General features: G+C 37.2%; 1 protein-coding gene across 1 annotated transcript in view; it reads left to right on the top strand.

Moving 5' to 3' along the window:
* GUCY1A2 (guanylate cyclase 1 soluble subunit alpha 2) overlaps positions 1-18547 on the top strand; it is a 150015-nt gene that overhangs the window by 112540 nt on the left and 18928 nt on the right. The window contains exon 7 of the mRNA XM_064645213.1: positions 8944-9098. Within this exon, the coding sequence (XP_064501283.1) occupies positions 8944-9098 (155 nt within the window). The remainder of the gene's footprint in view (positions 1-8943; positions 9099-18547) is intronic.

Here is an 18547-nt window from a genome sequence, read left to right as displayed (position 1 = left end):
AGACACTGTAAATGCTTTGCTAAAATCCTCAGTTCGGTGAAAATCAACAGCCTTTCACTTCATGCTCATTCCCTTTGTTGTATGAAGTAGTTATTCTCAACTCAGTGGATTTGCCTGTCTGAAAGACTTCAAAAAATTGTTTTATGTGAATGTGTGTTTTGAATTCACTGAGGAGGAAATTCACTTTCCCTGCACAAATCTGAAGCTCTGTGATGGTGAAATACAGAGGCCAATAAGGAGTTTTAATAAACCCTTTCCCAATTGTAGCCGAGGTGAAGTCTTAGACTCCTGTATATAGGATCCATGCAGTCACAGAGCCTCTTTTCTCTTCATATGCAATTGCCATTGCCTCTTCGACTAATTGTTACCTGCCAGCTGTGGAGACTTGCTCCAGGCATAAGAATAGGGTAAATTCTACAAAAATCATTGTTGTGATCTAGGTCTTACATTGTTTTGCATTCAGTCCATAGAAATTGAAGTTCTTAAAATAAAACTGGTGAACTAGCAAAGGAACGCATCAGCATTACCATTTTAGAGTGAGATGTTTAAGCATAATCTAATAGAGTGAGCTGTTCAAACATTGCAATATATATGGTATAAAGCATCTGTATGCCCCAGCTGTCATGTGGGAACTTTCAATATTTTACAAACTAATTTATCCTTTAGCTGAGCATGAGGAAGAGTGATCATCCTGCACATCTAGTATTCAAGTCTCTATGGTGGTAACAGTGCTCTAAGTTTCTTCACAAGGAAGCAAACTATTTTTTAGCTATTATAACCTGTAACGCTTAACATTCTTTATGCATAGCTTGGGATTTTCTTAGCCTTTTATCTTTCCATGTGGTCATTCCTTGATTTACTCTATTTCAAAAGAGGGCATATGTTGACTTGTTTCTGGTATTTGTCTATATCACAGAGTCATGGAATCATACAGAATCAATTAGGTTAGAAAAGACCTCTGAGATCAAGTCCAACCAACCTGACCAATTACTACCTTGTCAACTAGACCATAGCCCTCACTGCCATGTCCAGTTGTTTTTTGAACAACTTAATTGGATATATTGTTTGTTACATTGAGAGGTGCTAAAGGAACTAGTCTCTCCACTTTTCCCAACCTAATAACAGGTATATTTGCAAAACCTCTCAATTGATTCTTTTTATTTTTTTTGTTCATGTCTACAGTGTCTATATGGAGGAGAGAATTCAATAATTTTTTAATCTTGATTATGTTTGCTTTGGTGCTGATTGCAAGAACTTGGGGGATCCAGTAGAAACTACACACTTAAAAGGTATCTCCTCTTTGTGCAAAAGGTATTAAAACACCTTGAAGTGGCAGATGTTTAAATGGCATAGGCAACAATTTAGGTCTCATTGATAGTGTAGAAACTTTGGGAAGAATCTTGATTGTTATTGTACATAGGCTAGATAAGGTTACTTCTAGTAGTAAATCTGTAAGATTCTTATAGGTCAGTGTTTATATTTTAAAGCTGCTATGTAGCAGATACTTGTTGATTAGTTTCAAGCTCTTCCCAAAGCTGAAAAACCTGACTTTCATCTATGCATAAAAGCACATAGTATGATCAAAAGATGAAGCATGACTTTTCCATTGAAAGGTCATTTCAATTTACAATTTAAAAGATTGCACGCTAGATTTAAAGATCATTATCTTAAGATATATGAAGAAATTTTTCCAGTTCTACAAAGAGAGTGATCTTCTGATGGGATCCTATCCATCAACACCTGTTTCTCTGATGATTTACGCACAGGAGTGTAGCTCGTTTTAAGCAAAGAAGATGAAAGTGTGTCAACTTTGCCAGTCTGGGAGTTGGCTTCATCTCACCTTTCTTTACCTGTCTGTGCATGAGATGTCCAAGCTGAACTTACCATTAAATGTCCCTATCTGTCCAACCAGGAAAGTTAAGCAGCTTCAGGAGTGATTGATTCAGCCTCTCTTGCCAATTTTAGAATGTGAAGAGTTGCAGCCTTGAGGTTATTTACCTCCTTGGTTTAGCAGGAGTCTAGAAATCTAACTTAAATGAGCTGGATAACCTCTAGGTGGTTGAAATTAGGTGAAATCTACCTCAAATTACTAAATAAGCAAAAGTATCAAAGATTGTTTGTTAAGGTTAAAACCCTTAGGTCAAATTTTTTTTTTTAATACAGTTTTTTTGTTCTTTCAAATATTTTGAGCATGTGTCATTTATCCTTGTTAAAGTATCACCCAATCCATTCAGTATGTGTCATATGATGGCACTGTGAGACAAAGATGTCCTCCTACACTAGGGATCAAAGAGAACTTTCCGATGATTTTTTTTCTTTTTTGAGTGTCAGTGGAGAGGAGGCTGGGAAAAATCCTCCACTGCTATGTGGGCTTGTGTGAATGATTAGCTCTTTTTTAAGTGCCTGAACACACGGGTTCATATAGTAATTAAATTCTTACTGTGGAAATTACTATTTAAAGAAAACAATAAAAAGTGTTTTTGATTAAATGCTCCCTCAGAAGTGAAATGCAATGGTTTATTGGTGAGTTAGAAGCAGTTTATGAACAGTAACTTTAATGTTTCTTCATTTGAATCTTAGGGGAAAGATGTAGGTCTTATTCTTCTTTAGCAACTCTAAATATTCTCATTTACATCATGCAACACTCACACCCACACCCACGCCCCCCAGTAAATAAGTTCAGGTCAGATGTTTTCTTACAGGTGACCCAAATCCTCTTCTAACTTAGACCCTGCACAGTGCCATAGTGAACTGACATGGTGCTCCATGACAGAATTTGGCTCAAAAAACTTTACCCCAATATAAACTTTTCCTTTGATGCTAGAACTAAGGAGCCCCAGAAACTAGTCTGAGTCTTTGTTTTTGATTTTCACTTAATTTAATTTTACCTCATACTGATGATGAAGACTCGCAGGTGTGTAATTTTTCATCATAGGGTATGAAATATAGAATCATGAAATAAAAGGAACCTCTGGAGGTCAGCTAATTCAACCACCATTCGAAGCAGGGCTAACTTAGATCATAGTGGAAGAACTTAAGGGAAAGAGAGAAAGAATTTCATCCTTCAAGACTAGAACTTCTTTATGTAGATATGAAATGCTTCATAGCTCCTTTTTCCACATTCAGTAGAAATGATTGTATGCCAAGACAGTAGTACAGGGATGTATGTAATGTGCATCACGTTGGTTATAATTTAATTGTATGTCTTTTACACAAACCACATGATTGCTTTACCCAGTAACTGTTTAAGATAGATTTATTGATTCCAAGGCATTCAATATTTATTAGTTCATTATTTTATTTTTCATTGTCCTTGTATAATTTGCTGTATCTTTTGCTTCAGATGGATTGAATAATTATATGAGTAAGAAATCTAGGAAATTCTCATTAGAAAAGTTAAATGCTCATTTTTCCAAATGTTTTTCAAATAGGGGGAAAATATATCCTGTAGTTTAGTTCTATAGAACACCTTCTGAAATTCAAGTGATCTAAATTTTTCTCCGAGCAGGTCTGTTCCTTGGCAACAATTCTGTAGTGAGCTATACTGTCATATGTCCCCTTCCAGAAAGACACTGTGATATTTATAAATCTATCTAAGAATACAGATAACCCACACACTAAAGCATATGTCAGGACATAGCTGTCAGTCCTGTTCTTTGAAGGAGCAGAAAGGCACATTGACTCACCAGTGTGTGGCCCTGATTTTAGACCTCTGAGCTATGTACAGTCTATTTTACATTAATATATTTCACAAGTAAATGTCCCTGTGTAAGGCATATGTTGAGATTTAGAGATAGCACTGTTGTAGAAGATGCTAGAAAATACTAGAGCAGAAAACATCTTACAGAATTTGGCACGTTCGGTTTGAAAGGATCTAGCAGTGCATCATGGACTAATAGCTAAGACACTGGAAGAGGTGACTTTTTCCTTTCTAAAGGACACTGCAAGGACAGAAGGGAAAAGGTCTATACTGAAACACAGAGTATCACTTAGTGTGTTAGGGCAGAAAGTTAGGAGTGCTTTTTTCTGAGAAATACTGCTGTACAGATATCCATGTACATTATTAAAACTGACATCAAAAGTCCTGATCCAGGTTCCTATTGTACTTAAATGCTTTGCTGGCTTGGGACATCCGTGTGCCTGGAACTGTTTTCATACAGCTACTGCCCTGCACCAGCTCTCAGCTCTTCCACCAGCTCAGCACAAAGCCTTGAGCGGCTGTCAGTCCATCACATTATTGAGGCTTGGAGAGCTCCAGGCTTGCGGAGTGGGGGATCACTTCTGCCTGTGGCAGCTTTCCAGACTGTGTCACCTACTTCCCAGCCTGCCCTTGCTCTTTCATCCGTGTCTGCGTAAGGCAGACAATTCTGTGAAAATGGATTTTGTGTCCTGGATGCAGTTAACGTGTAAGGCAATCTGAGACTTCTCTTTCTAGCATGGAATTATGTTTTTCAGAGTGTGAGAACTGTTTATTAAGGTCCTTCTCTCCGTGTGTGTGGTGGGAAGAAACAATGTGTGCTGAAATGTTATCATAGTTCATATTTGAGGAGGAACTGTGAAAACAAACACCTTTTCTTTACAAAAAGAATTTCTTTTTGCTCAGGAAATCCCTGAACTAAAAATTGCTGGTTGCAGAGAGAGAATTTTGGAAATCAGCATGTATTTTTGCCCTGTGCTTATCAGAAGACAGCTTACAGGTTAACCTTTGGTTTGAATTGGAAAGTCTGCTTACACGTTTTGATATCAATTACTCTTTACTGGCAGACAAAAAAGAAAGGTACCCACTGGCTCTTCTTTTTCCCACTCTGCCTTTCAATGCTGTCCACAAGAGACTTTTCAACTCAGAAATCATTCTTCAGTCACACCCTTATGCAATTTGTCATGCTGTTGCCTATTAGTCTTTTTTCTCTTCTTCTGAATTAAGCACAGGTCATGCTTTTTAAAATAGATTTGTAATCTCTTAACAAAGACTGCAGATACTTTTACACAACACCGTGTACTTAAGAAGCTTGAGGAATAATTAAAAAACCAGTTAATTTTCCTTTCAGGAATCATTACAGCTTGAATCATTGTTCTGTGGTCTAATTAATAAAGGAAGTATTTTTAAGTCTTGTAATGCAATGTCTCAGTTTTGACTGACTGGAAGTAAGGTTTTTAACGTCTTCTATCGATTATCAACATGCAGACATATATTGGTAAAAAACTTTAAGATTTGAGGAGGTTTTATAAAAGTTCTTGAGTAGACAAGTGCTACTGATCAGATTGTAGAAGGGTGTCTTTCCACTTGCATTTTAATTTTTGCCTTGAAAATTATATGGGGAAATGAGGAGAGGGAAGGAGAATGCATTTTCAATAGGGATTCAAAAGAGAAAAAGTTCAAGATCTTTAAACTTAAAGAAAATTACTCATTTTTTTTATTATGAGTGCACTGATTAACAGAAAAATCTATTAAGAAATAAACAAGCAATTAGGAAATTTACTTCAGGCATGCCAATGTCTTCCTTTACTGCTATTAAAATATTCTTGCCTCTTAACCGTAAACTGAGTGTAGATGGACTGCAAATTTTCAGTGTGACATTTACTCTCATCTAACTTGGAACAGTGATGGAAGAGTGCAGTTTTCACTATGGTGCCTAAGAAGGCGTTCAGGTTATTGAAAGTAATTGAAATGGTGTATCAGATAAAAAAAAAAAGAAAGCTAAACAAAACAAAAATCCCAGCTTTTTTAGATATAGAAGAGGAAAATCATGATTTGGCAATGAGGAGGCGTAAAGGGGTAACATACAACTCTTCTAAGATTCAGTATATCGGAAAAACACAGGAACAGAATGTTCAGTTCAGAAAAAGAACAAATATTTTTGTGTTGTTCATCTCTGTTCCTGTTTGTTGACTTTTCTCTCACAGTCCAGTCTGGACTATCAGCTGTCATTGATACCACTTCTGGCTCATTTCCCTGTTAGATGATGGCCATAGTTTTAGTGCTCCTTATCTTTTAGGCTCCTCAGGGAATTGGTCACAGCACTAAGCCTAACAGAGTTCAAGAAGTGTTGGATGATACTCTCAGGCACATGATGTGACTCTTGATGATAGTCCTGTGCAGGGCTAAAAGTTGGACTCAGTGATCCTAGTGGGTCCCTTCCAACTCAGCAGATCTGTCATTCTGTGTGATTCCATGGTTCTTTATCACTGTTAAACAAAACCACTATCCTTGCTGTCACTCAGGTATTAGCCATTTCTGCTCTCTGTGCCTCATCCTGTAAGCAATATCCAAATACTGCTACTTCTTCCTTACAAGTTTTGGTAGCTTCTTTTGCTTTCCACATAGCTATGTGTTTTCTCCCATCCTACGCTGATCAATGTACTTTGCTTTTCTTTTATGACTCTGACATATCAGCTTTTCCCCACCTCACTATTACCACAGTTCTTGCAAAGGTCAGATTTGTTAATCTTTTTTTCTCATTTTTCATTCTAAATCTTTTCAATGCACCCAATTCAAGTTTGTTCCTCTTTATCTAAAAGATCTCTCACAGGTGTCTTGCTCTTTTTCACACCTGTTCGTGTTTCATTCACCATTGTGCCTTCCAGTATTCTGTTCTAGAAATATCTTTTGCCTTGTCACTTCACTGTTCCTTAACTGTTGGGGGACTGTTACTTACTGGTTGTTTTTATTCATGGTTGTCTTCTCTTTATGATAGTTTTCAAAGAGCTGTATTTCTTTGTATGCATAATGCCTCTGAACTTTCAATTTCAGTTACATGCTGCCTTTTTATCATTAGCCGAATCCTTTTATCATTAGCCCAATAATTAGCGACGTATAAAGGAGCAGTTGGTACAAATGAAAAGCATGAATTTTATTAAAAATCCTCAATTTAAGTATAACATAATTTATATATATATATATAAATGTATACTACACATACATTAAAAGGAATAAAGTTATTACAGACAAATAATGCATCCTGGTGTTGTCACCTAATTTATGCTTTATATGCTATTACTAATCTTTAATGGTAAATGTTCTGGGAAAGCACTGGTAAGGGCTGCATGTTTGATATGGCTTGGGAACTATAACTATACACGTATAACTGTTATTATTGTTATAAGTTATATACTCCAGGCAGATTTTCTTTTTCTGCAAAGGTAATGTGAAAGGCTGATGTGCCTCAATAAGTGTCTTGTTGCTAATAGTTTGATCACACATTTTCTTCCTTTGTAAAAAAGAGCCTTAAACTGTTAACACAACACTTATCAACTCAATGAGGAAAAAGACAGAACAATGCATCTGCAGACAAAATCAAACCTGGAAAAGAAAATTTTGTGAAAACATATTTCGCTAAAAAGTAGTATATGACCAATATAATGGTTATTCTCAGTATAAGAAGGCACACTAAGGAATACTTCACAGCAATAGCATCAGTGTTGCAGGCTCTTTTCTTATAGAGAACCATATAATGAAGCAGAAGTGGAGTTTTATTTTAAGCCACTCTTGGTGTAATTTTGTCTTGTATCAGGCAGTTATCTCTATGGTTTAATGAGAAAATGTATGTGAACTGTCTTGCACCCAATGAAAACATCAGGTTCTGGCACTCTCATCAGTTGCTTTATGTAGTTTAACCTGTGTTTGTGAGAATATCTACCTTTTTTATTGTACGAACATGTTTTTTAAAAATCTCTGAAGATACTATAGAAGATAAAATGTTATGTACTCACTCAAACCAAGAGTTTTTAAAATCTCTTTAGATACACATTATATTACATAAAAAGCTGTTTCCTTTCTTTTTTTTTTCTCATCCCTTCTGAAATTCAAGCAGTTCACAGAAGATCTAACCTGGGTATTCCTGAGTGAAATTTTGAATGTCCATGTATTTTTGTTCCCCGACGCAGTTTTTCCATGGAAGTTGACATAGGTTTAGCTTCATTTACCTAACTTTGCAAAGGAAAATATTTTATATTAAGAGTGATGTATCAGCTTGAATTTTTTTCAGCAAGTCTGATTGTGTAATATCTGGTTTCCTTGGCACTTTCAGAGCAGAAAAGTGATAACCACAAAGGCCATTTATTTTCCCAGTGTCTTTTTGAAACAATCATGAGAAAAGATCTTTTCATTTTTCTAATATTATAAAGTTAACAAGAGAAAAAGACCCTTCTATCTGTAAAAAATATTTTCTTAGCAAACACAATTGGTAGCTAAAATGTATGCAGAATAAATCTCTGTTTATTCACTCTGAAAGAAACGTGGATGGTGACTCTGAGCTTTACAGATCAATGTAATCGCCACATCTCAGACAGTTGCAGGGGATGATTGCTAGAATAATCACACGGGGGTTTTTAGTTTGCTGGGGATTTATTCCTTCTTATTTTGAGGATACAATTACTTTAAAAATCATTGGTGCCTCAATCTTCAGCATTCTCACCATTGCAATATCTGTCTGATGAAGTGAGAAAGACCTTAGACCTTGAAGAGTTTGGAAGAAAAATACGAAGATAAAAGTACCTTATTCGTTCATTCCATTTTACTACTCTTTCTGCCAGTTCGAGAAAAATTGGGTCTTACTTAAAGCCTGTGTTAGAAGAGGTGGTGAAAATAACCCTCAGTAATGTTTTATTTGTGTAACTAGATGTCTGATATTGCAGTAACTGGATGATCCCATCCTGTTCTGTTCACGATTCCTGTTTTGGCTGTCATAGTCTCCAGCAAATGCACACAGAAGAAGAAAATAATTTTAGTAAAAAGATAATCATGTTTTCATTCTTTTTTCTTTTAACTGCGTCTGATTTAAGGTAGAAGAATAGAAGAATCTGTTTTCTTCCACTTCACTCTTTCTTCTTTGGTTTATTATTAATTTTAAGCGTTACTGTTACTGGCTTATAAATAAGTGCTAATGACATAACTGTGGGCAGCACAGGAGAAAGAGACTGACGTGGATCTCCTGTTTTTTCCAGATGAGGATAGGCATTCACTCAGGTTCAGTGCTGGCCGGTGTCGTTGGCGTAAGAATGCCACGCTATTGTCTCTTTGGGAACAATGTCACCCTTGCAAGCAAGTTCGAGTCAGGAAGTCACCCACGCCGCATCAATGTCAGTCCCACCACGTACCAGTAAGTCCTCTTAGCCTTTTCATAATCTGTCTTTCAGCCTGTTTTGAGATTGATCTTGTAACATGCTCTGTCCTCAACAGATGACCTTCAACAGAAAGTCATCAAGGCACCAGGACAACTGGAAAGAGGTGTTACATGGGGATGTTCGTCTTTCTTTTGCAGGTTTGCATCAGAATGTGCAAAGAAGTCAGGCAGGGGAGACAAGGAGGCACAACAGAACAGCTAGCCATTTCTGCCTAAAATAGCATGTAACAGAAAAAGTGGGAGATATTTCCCAAAGCATGATAGTTTTGTGCAGTATTACAGCTTTTGGCTAAGGATTTGAGTTCCACCCACTAAACACAGTTCATGAAAGTAAGGATATTCCCATTGGCTCAGAAGAAAGTCTCTAATTTTACCAGTAAGGCCAAACTTTCAAAGAGTTTTTATGCTTTCTTGAAGACAAAATTTCTTATTTAGCACTTTAAAGAGACATATTCTTAACGTAGGAAAAAAGATTGAAAATGGCAAAGCATTATCCCTATTTCTTTGAAAAAATTATGCAAATACAGAGAAGGCTTGATTAAATCTGGTTATGAGGAACAGCTCCTAAAATAAAGTGTTCCTTATTGTTCAAATTTGACAGTTTGATTATTAGAGTTTCTACTGATTGGAATACAACTGGTGTACTCACTTTTTTTTGGCAGGAGATCTCAATCTTGCTCTTTTTCAGTGTTTTATATCCAAAGTAATTTTCTGAAGTAAGGTTTTGCTCAAGTTTTGAAACTGTGTGGTAAATCTGTATACAGTTGTTGAAACAATATTGCTTTTCTTTAGTTTTTTCCCTATTCAGAACTGTGAATATCAATTTTTTCCTATACTTATCTACGTAAATAAAAATTTCAAATGGGATTTCTTCTTCCAGAATTAAAGTGTCTAGTGTGCTAAAATATGAATCAGTCAGAAACTAAAGTTAAAAGTAATTAAACTAGTGCATAAAATGGCATTCTTCTGAAGATCCCATTCACTTGAGATCAGATTTTGAGAATGGAGCAAGTGTAGCAAATTGAACAAGAGGCAGAATAACTGAATAGGCTTTCTATCATAAAGTGAACAGACATAGATTGATAGAGTTGTCTGGTAACATGCAAGAGAAAGACCCAATCTACTATTGTTTATAGAAAATGTTTTCATTTAAATAAAAATAAATTCAATAAATATATAGTAAATTTCTGTTTGCAACTTGGTGTCATTTGAAAAGAAATTGTCCTTGGGACCTTTCAGATAGCGTTCTACTGCTTTTGGTTCTGGTCTTCCACTGTGGGATAGGAGAAACCCTGTAAAACATTGTTTGAATAATCAGCATGAGATTGTTCACCAGGTGGGTGCCAGTTATAAAAGTTACAAAGTAGCAGGGCCTTTGGTGTTAATTTTATACAAATGAAGGTACGTGTTCTGGCAAAAAGCAACCAAGGCCCTATGACAGGGACCTGAACTTTCCTTGAACAGGATCAGTTTTTAAAAAGGAATGTTCTCCAACCTGAGGTGGTCTTCAAGTTATTCTAAAAGTGCAGTGCATACTTTTTCAGAAGCGATCGTAGTACTTCACAAATGTGGTTCAGGGGGGTGATTTCACTCAAGGCTATGGTGTTGCTTGCTCATATTTCTGTCCCTGAGAGAAGAAATTGGTGAGTTAGGCAGTTTTGTGGAAATATAACGAATGTACATTTGGGGAACTAACGATCACAAAACTCCCTTCTTTTCATGCTGGAGCCAGAGTCACTTTCAGTGTACGAGTGCCAGTTCTGTAGAGTTTGGTTATGAGTGATATGGCACGTCCTCTGTGACACACAGATTTGTGGTCACTGTTGAGCAACCTGATCTAGTTGATGTCCTAGCTCATTGCTGGGGCATTGGACTAGATGGCCTTTAAAGGTCCCTTCCAACCCAAACTATTCTATGACTCCATGGTTGCTTTTTTTTTTTCATCACATAAAAAATTTGTTCTGAAATCTAGTTTGTGGGCTTCTATATGGAGTTTGTTAGAAATCTGTGCTTTTATGCTGCCCTTTATCTGACTCCTAGTGCATTGTAGCACAGAGAAGATGGATTCTCTCACCTCTACCTGGCTGCCATTGGTCATACTGTACCATAGCAAGTCAAATGTGGGTAACCTGGGTTTGGAGAGCATTCTTACTAGGTCCTAGATAGCATAATATGAGTCAGATTTTCTCACCTTGTGTATCTTCCAGGTTGCGTCAAAAAAAGGGCTATAGGGTTTTTTCACTTCCCTTTAATCCTAGAAATCCAGTAGGAATATGACCATTTGTTTCATGATGGTCAAATTTTCACCTCATATGACTATTATGTCTATGCTTATCTTCCAGAAAGTTACAAATTTAGACTGTTGCTTCTAAAAGAGAAGACAATAGAAAAGTAATTGGCATTGTAATAATGCTGTAACATAAAACTGCAAAACAAAACACAGCAAAATATGGAATTATTGGTATTTATCTGCATTTTTTGTACTCTGTAAACAATCTACTGTTATGTGCTGAACAAATTCAGTGCTTGGTTCAGAGAATTTTAAGTGCAAGTAATAAACTAAACACATGATTACAGGTAAAGGAAGAAAAAATGCAAAAAAAATGTGTTTGAATAAGAGGCAGTTATCGTTCAAGGTAAATGGCTAAAAGTAGTGATGATCAGGCTAGGAGCAATTTTATATTACAGGCTTCAGAGATTACGTGAGAAGATAAAATGAATGTGCATGTGGCAACTTGAAAGGGCTATTTCAAATCATACCTTCTGGCATGGTTGAAAGCTTGAAAACAGACAGGGAAGAAGTAAAAAAATGACACTGCTGACACAGCAGCCAGGAGAGACTGCAATTACAAAATACTCTAAGGAGCAGAATTATTCGGAACTGGTGAAAGTGATCTAGGAGGTTTGAACATAATATCCTGGTACTGTCCAAATAAACAAGTAGTGATCTGACATCCACATTTGTACAAGTGTGGATAGAGCCTTCCCAAATCTTCGTTTGCGAAGCCCAGCCATGATCTGATACATCTTTATTTTACTTTTCTTGAATATAATTTGTGTACACTGTACACAAATAAAGTGATTCATCACAAACTGAAATGCCTTTATATTTGACTTTGTATTCTATTAAATGCTTATATTTATTATACTATGCTGCTGTGTACTCAGTTAATATTTCTATTATCTAGGAAGCAATGTTTTCCACAGTACATAATTCTGCAATCAGTATGAAAATAGGAGAATTTTCGATTAAATGAAACTACTGGCATACAAGTTTTGTGCTTATAAAGTATGCAGATACTAGAAACTTGTCCTGTTCTTGTCAGCTTTTGTTTTACAGTAAAGTTTATGCGTCATAAAGAGTCATTAGCATTCAAATAATAATCACACTTCGGAATACCTATTATTGATTTCAGACACTTCTCTGCAAGCCTGTAATCTGCCTAAGTAAGAATCATAGTCTAAAATTATAAATACAAGATGTGATATTTGTTGCCTAGCAGCAACAGTGAACCTGGGGCAGCCTCACTCCAGTTACACCTGCCTGGGCAGAGCTCTGCAATATGTGAAACAGCACCTTTTAAAAAGGCAAACTTAGAATCTATTGAATCTGAAACCTCACTTCTGTTTGAAATATCTTGTTCTCTAAACTCAGACAGGTCTTTTGACAGAAGGATCACAGAGCCCTGTTTGCTTTGAATCACTGAGCACTGTGAAATGAAATCACTGGAACAGCACTGGTAAAACTTCCAGTGGAACATGTGGAAGCTGGAGAGGAAGTAGAAGATCTCAAACTGGTCTCTGTTTAAACATGTGGACAGGAAGGAATAGGAAAAGAATCAGCTGAGGGTTTATTTAATTCATCCACTTTATCCTGAATTGAATAGAATTACCCTATTTTCCATACTCAGGAAGGAAGCACAATGAGATTTATAAAACTACTGAGCACAGAAGAGAGATTAAATTTTTTTTATTCTTTGTTTCATTCTTGAATAATTATTTTTATGGGATATTAATATAATATACCAACATTCATCTTGTTTTCCTAGTTATGTTGCAATGTAATGTCTTGAGATTTCTAAAGCAGTTATCAAAAGCAGGTAAACACAATTGTTGCTATTTATCAAGTTTAAAAAGAAATTATTTTTCTTCCTGATCTTTCTACCTCTGGTCTTTTCCATCATGCATTTCCCTTGTGGAGAATGTGCTTCTGAAATTAAGTGTTGCATACAGATACTTTCCATTATCATATGCTGGGTGATACATCTGGGATCTGAGCTTAGGCAAAGTTGAACAGCCTGTATCCCGTATCTTTATCTTGATTTAGGAGAGAGAGCAACCCAAGTGTACCTCCCTATTCAGCTGGGTGAGGTCACTGTGTGTTCACTTGCCTAAATTACTTCTCAGCCTTTAAAATTGATTAAACCCTGCAGAATTTATATATGTTTTTAATAGTTATTTCAGAGAAAGTTGTATGAAAGAAGTTTTAGGTAATTAGAGAAGTATTTCTATAAACTCCTTATAGATTTTTTCTAATCAAATTCTTTTTCTTACAGCTTATGTCTATTCATATATATTACTTTTCCTACAGGTTATATCTATATCTACATCTATATTTTTCTGCCTTGTATGGACAAACCAATGGGTTTGCTCTCCAGGAAGGCAGTGCATAGTTTCCTTTGCTGTAGTGTGTTTTATTTCTTTTAGAAATATTGTTCAAATTTGATCTATACAGACTCTGATTCAGATTCAGTCTTTTCAGATTATTTTGGAGCATTCTTTAAAAAACTGTTTGTTTTTATGGTGTTCAATTAACTGTGTATGCTTTCAAGAAATGTTGAGGGGAAGACAATTTAGTTATGGACAGAACTGGTACACGCCTTATACATGGACAGAAAAAATTATTGTTAGTCTAATTACAGTATTAAAAGTGTAGACAAAATGTGCTGGTTTATTCTTGGGTTTTTGTTCCCAGTGTCCTCTGCTTCCATGAGGTTGCACTCCCCCGTAGTGGGTGTGATTATGGTCCTGGGGCCTCTGCTGCCCAGCCATGCTTGTGCTTGTATTTTTATTCAAGGTCCATAGGTAATTCACTCTACACAGAATAATCTGTGTGTGAGATCACTGTTCATTAGTTAACAGTGTATGTTACCCCGCAGTTTCACACAGCTAATGTAAAGCTAAAACATGTTTAGGCAATAGTCATCTGACAGGTACACAACTGCTAAAACTACAAAAAGCTCAAGCCTAGACAAATCCAGGCAAGTCCTGAGGCCAGCGCTGTTACATCAATGCAAAGCCTGAGGCCTTTTCCTAGTGATGGTGCAATCCTGTGCACTGAGCCTTTTTCTCTAATGTCCCAAACAGAGGGCAGAGACCCAGTATTCTTTCTGCTTAGATGGGTGAGAAACAAAAGTATTTAAGATCAGAGACAGACACTCACCATGCTGAGCTACATGGAGTATACAATATGTTCCATTAAAAATCATGGCTAGTCTTTGATAACACCAATACATAAACTTCTGTAGTTAAAAAAGTAACAAATACAATGTGCAATTACTTAGACAGAGACATAGTTAGGGGTTTTTTTCTAGTCTCCTGGTCTTTCTAACATGCATAGAAACTGAGGGAGAAATTCAAACCCACCAAAGTTTAAAACCAAGTGCACTGATTTTTGGCATTACAATAGCAATTCTGTATCAGGGACAGGACAATCCTAGTTGTGGGTATAGACTAGGGAATGAGAGGCTGGAAAGCAGTACCACGGAAAGGGATATGGGATTCCTGATGGATGGCAAGTTGAATAGGAGTGAGCAGTGCCCTGGCAGCCAGGAGGGCCAACCACGTCCTGGAAAGCATCAGGCAAAGTATCTCCAGCCAGTCAAGGGAGGGGATTGTCCTGCTCTGCTCTGCCCTGGTGCAGCCTCGCCTTGAATATTGTGTGCAGTTTTGGGAACCACCATATAAAAGACATTAAGCCATTAGAAAGTGTCCAAAGGAGGGCTACGAGGATTGTGAAGGATCTGGAGGGGAAGCTTTATGAGGAGTGGCTGAGGCTGTTCTGCCTGGAGAAGAGGAGACTACCACTTCCTCGTGAGTGGAAGAGGAGGGGCAGACACTGATCTCTTCTCTCTGGTGAACAGTGACAGGACCCAAGGATTGTGTCAGGAAAGGCTTAGGTTAGACATTAGGGAAAGGTTCTTCACCTGGAGCGTGATTGGGTGCTGGAAGAGGCTCCCCAGGGAAGTGGTCACAGCACCAAGCCTGACAGAGTTCAAGAAGCATTTGGATGACAGTCTATGGCACATGGTGTGACTCTTGGGGTGTCCTGCACAGGGCCAGGAGTTGGACTTGATGATCCTTGTGGGTCCCTTCCAACTCAGTATATTCTATGATTCTGTAGTTTTCTGAATATAGGAACTCACTCATGAAGATGAGACTTTTTCTTGCCAAAATACTTTGAAATATTACCCTGTGATTTTTTCTATGAAAAAAAAGAGCTACAGCTTTTAAAAGCTTCTTCAAGGTTCCTACTAAGTATGATCCCATTCTCACACAGACCTTCTGACCTTTTTAAAATGGAGGAATTGAAAATAAATTAAAAAAAAGGGATAATTCTCGGATACTCTTTTGTCTGAAAGCAATAGCACTTCCACCAAGGAAGGGACGGAAAAAGAATTTAGACAGTTTTAGAAGATATCAGGTTAGGAGAGGATAATGTCAACGTTAATCAGCTGGAAATCAGTGTTTAAGAAATTCTTCCTCCCCTGAATCATCAAGAAAGAAGATAACCTGAGGGCAAACCTAGTTTCAGACAATTTATAGGAATGCTTGAGTACCCTGACCCTCACTGAATTGTAAATTGTATATCCAACCACTTGAGTGAATATAGGACAGTCTGGGGACATTTTTGGTAGAGTTTAAACTGGAACATAATTTCTTGAGGGTGAAGGATAAGACTGTGCGCTTAGGGTAAGACTGTGCTTTAAGACTTTCACAACAGGCAGTCCGACTTCATCACAAAAAAAGTGCTCTGAGAATGGTCCACAAGGTGAGGAAACCAACCATCACCCAGGAGATGTTCCAGACCAGGTTTTACTCTGGATCTTCCCTTGAGCCAAAGGGGAAGTGTAAAAATGGTTGCATGGAATAACGTGACTTGGTGGTCACCTGGTGTCCAGCCAAGGCCCCCACTCTGTGGCTGGGCCTTGTCCTCACTGAGGATGTGCACTATTCATTCAGCTGCTTGGCAGAAGTATCTTTTGGGGTTCTTTGTACCCATGAAAAGGAAGACAGGAAACTTAGAAATGGCTATGGCTGTCAGCTGCTACTGTTTTCTTTTTAACATCAAGAGTGCCCTAAATATGAGGGAAGATTCCTGCAGAAAAATGTTCTTATTGCTGTGAACGGAGAATATGCAGATAACTTGTTTCTTTGGTGTATACACAAAGCTGTAAGAAATCAGAGGCGATTTCTGAACCATGATCTCATTCTTAGACTGGGAAACCAAGTTTCAGGACCAACGTATTTAAGGAATTTTAAGAACCTGTTCTTTAAGTGAATGCTAACAAGAAACCATTTTTATCATGATTAAAATCTTTCTAATAGCATTGTTCCATGAACCAGAAATGTCTTTTTTTTAAAAGAAGTATAAACTAAAGTTATTAGGATAGAATGTGATCACAAGTAGCTTCCATTAGCTACTTATGAAGATACAGAAGGTTTTATGCCATGCTTGCTTGAGAGCTGAAGTGTTATTCCAATAAAGGTCAACTAGAGAATTTCTGAGGGTGAAAGGCTGAATCGAGCAGTGCATCTAATACAGGGATGTGGAGTCTATCACAAGCCACAGTAGTGGAGTAATCTTGAAAGGACTAAATGGTTAGTCATCCATCAGTCCTCGAGCATTTCATTGTAACCAAATTACAATTCAGCAAACAAATGAAAATAAGATTAATAATAAATATCACGCACTTTTGTTCTATGAGGAAAACTGTGTAAAATATCAATTAATTTCAGTGCCAACCCTGACCTGAATCAATGAATATATATATTTTACAGTTTCGGACTTGTGTAACTGTCATTAAAATTAGATAATGTTAGGCTCTGAGAAGGAAACGATTGATTTTTAGCAAGGCCAGATGCTCCACTGTGAATAGTCAGTTTGAAGAAGAGTGACTGCAGTGAAAGCTTACAGATTTAGCTCAGAAACTTCTAAGATTTCAGCCATTGTGTGCAGAAATAGAGTTTGGGAAGCAGTGAAGTGAAGAGTTGTTTCAGTGTATTAAGCCTGTAGTTTGGAAGAGATGAAAAGAGAGAAGCCTCTGTAGGGGCTTCTGCAAACATTTGTGTAATTTAGAAGAGATTACATTATTTTGATCATAAAATTGACAATCTGGAAAATAAATTATGACCTTCAAACCACATGCTAACAAAGACCGCCACCGAAGTTCAAAGGCAAAACCATTGTTGGATTTATAACCAAGTGATTATTTAAAAGCTGGAAAGAAAATGCCTTTGTATTTCGATGACCTCACACAGATTGTCTCAGCCAAGACCCATGAAAAGTACTCAATAATGGAAGTGCCATTATATGTGCTGAGAATCCTGGAAAATTCTTCTGGCAACAGGATTTATTCATTCATTTACTTCCCAGAAATCAACTTTACACACACTAAATAAACCACCTATTACAAAATTCACCAAAATTAATAAAGTCCTTCCCAATGATGTTTTTGACCTTCAGTTTGATTGAGAGAAAGAATAAATGTCTTGGGAGAGGAAAAGAGGAAGAATGCTTTCATATATCCAACTGTACTCAGAATTTACCTCTGTCTCGAAACTGCTCTTTTCAACGCAGAAAGGGATTGACTACCACTAACTTAATTTACTGGAAACAAAATGTATAGAGTTATTTTCTTTATTTTACAAGCTAGTTTTAGGGAAGATACTTGATAAAGAAGCCCTAAATTTTCAGATCTAACCAGATAGAGATTTCTCCACTATGGAGAAGATGACAAATGGCAGAATCACAGAATCATAGAATCAACCGGGTTGGAAAAGACCTCTGAGATCAAGTCCAACCCTTGATCCAACACCGCTGTGGTTACTAGACCATGGCACTAAGTGCCACATCCAGTCTCATCTTAAAAACCTCCAGGGACAGTGAATATCCACCACCTCCCTGGGCAGTCCATTCCAATGTCTGATTACTCTCTCTATAAAAAATTTCTTCCTAATATCCAACCTAAACCTCCCCTGGCAGAGCCTAAGATCATGCCCTCTTATCTTACTGATAGCTACCTGGGAGAAAAGACTGACCCCCACCTGGCTACAACCTCCTTTCAGGGAGTTGTAGAGAGTGATGAGGTCTTCCCTGAGCCTCCTCTTCTCCAGGCTGAACAACCCCAGCTCCCTCAGCCTCT

The sequence above is a fragment of the Pseudopipra pipra genome, chromosome 2 (genome assembly GCF_036250125.1).
Source record: "Pseudopipra pipra isolate bDixPip1 chromosome 2, bDixPip1.hap1, whole genome shotgun sequence".
Classification (NCBI taxonomy): Eukaryota; Metazoa; Chordata; class Aves; order Passeriformes; family Pipridae; genus Pseudopipra; species Pseudopipra pipra.
Note: the sequence above shows the minus strand (reverse complement) of the source record. Positions and strands in the feature narration are given on the sequence as shown.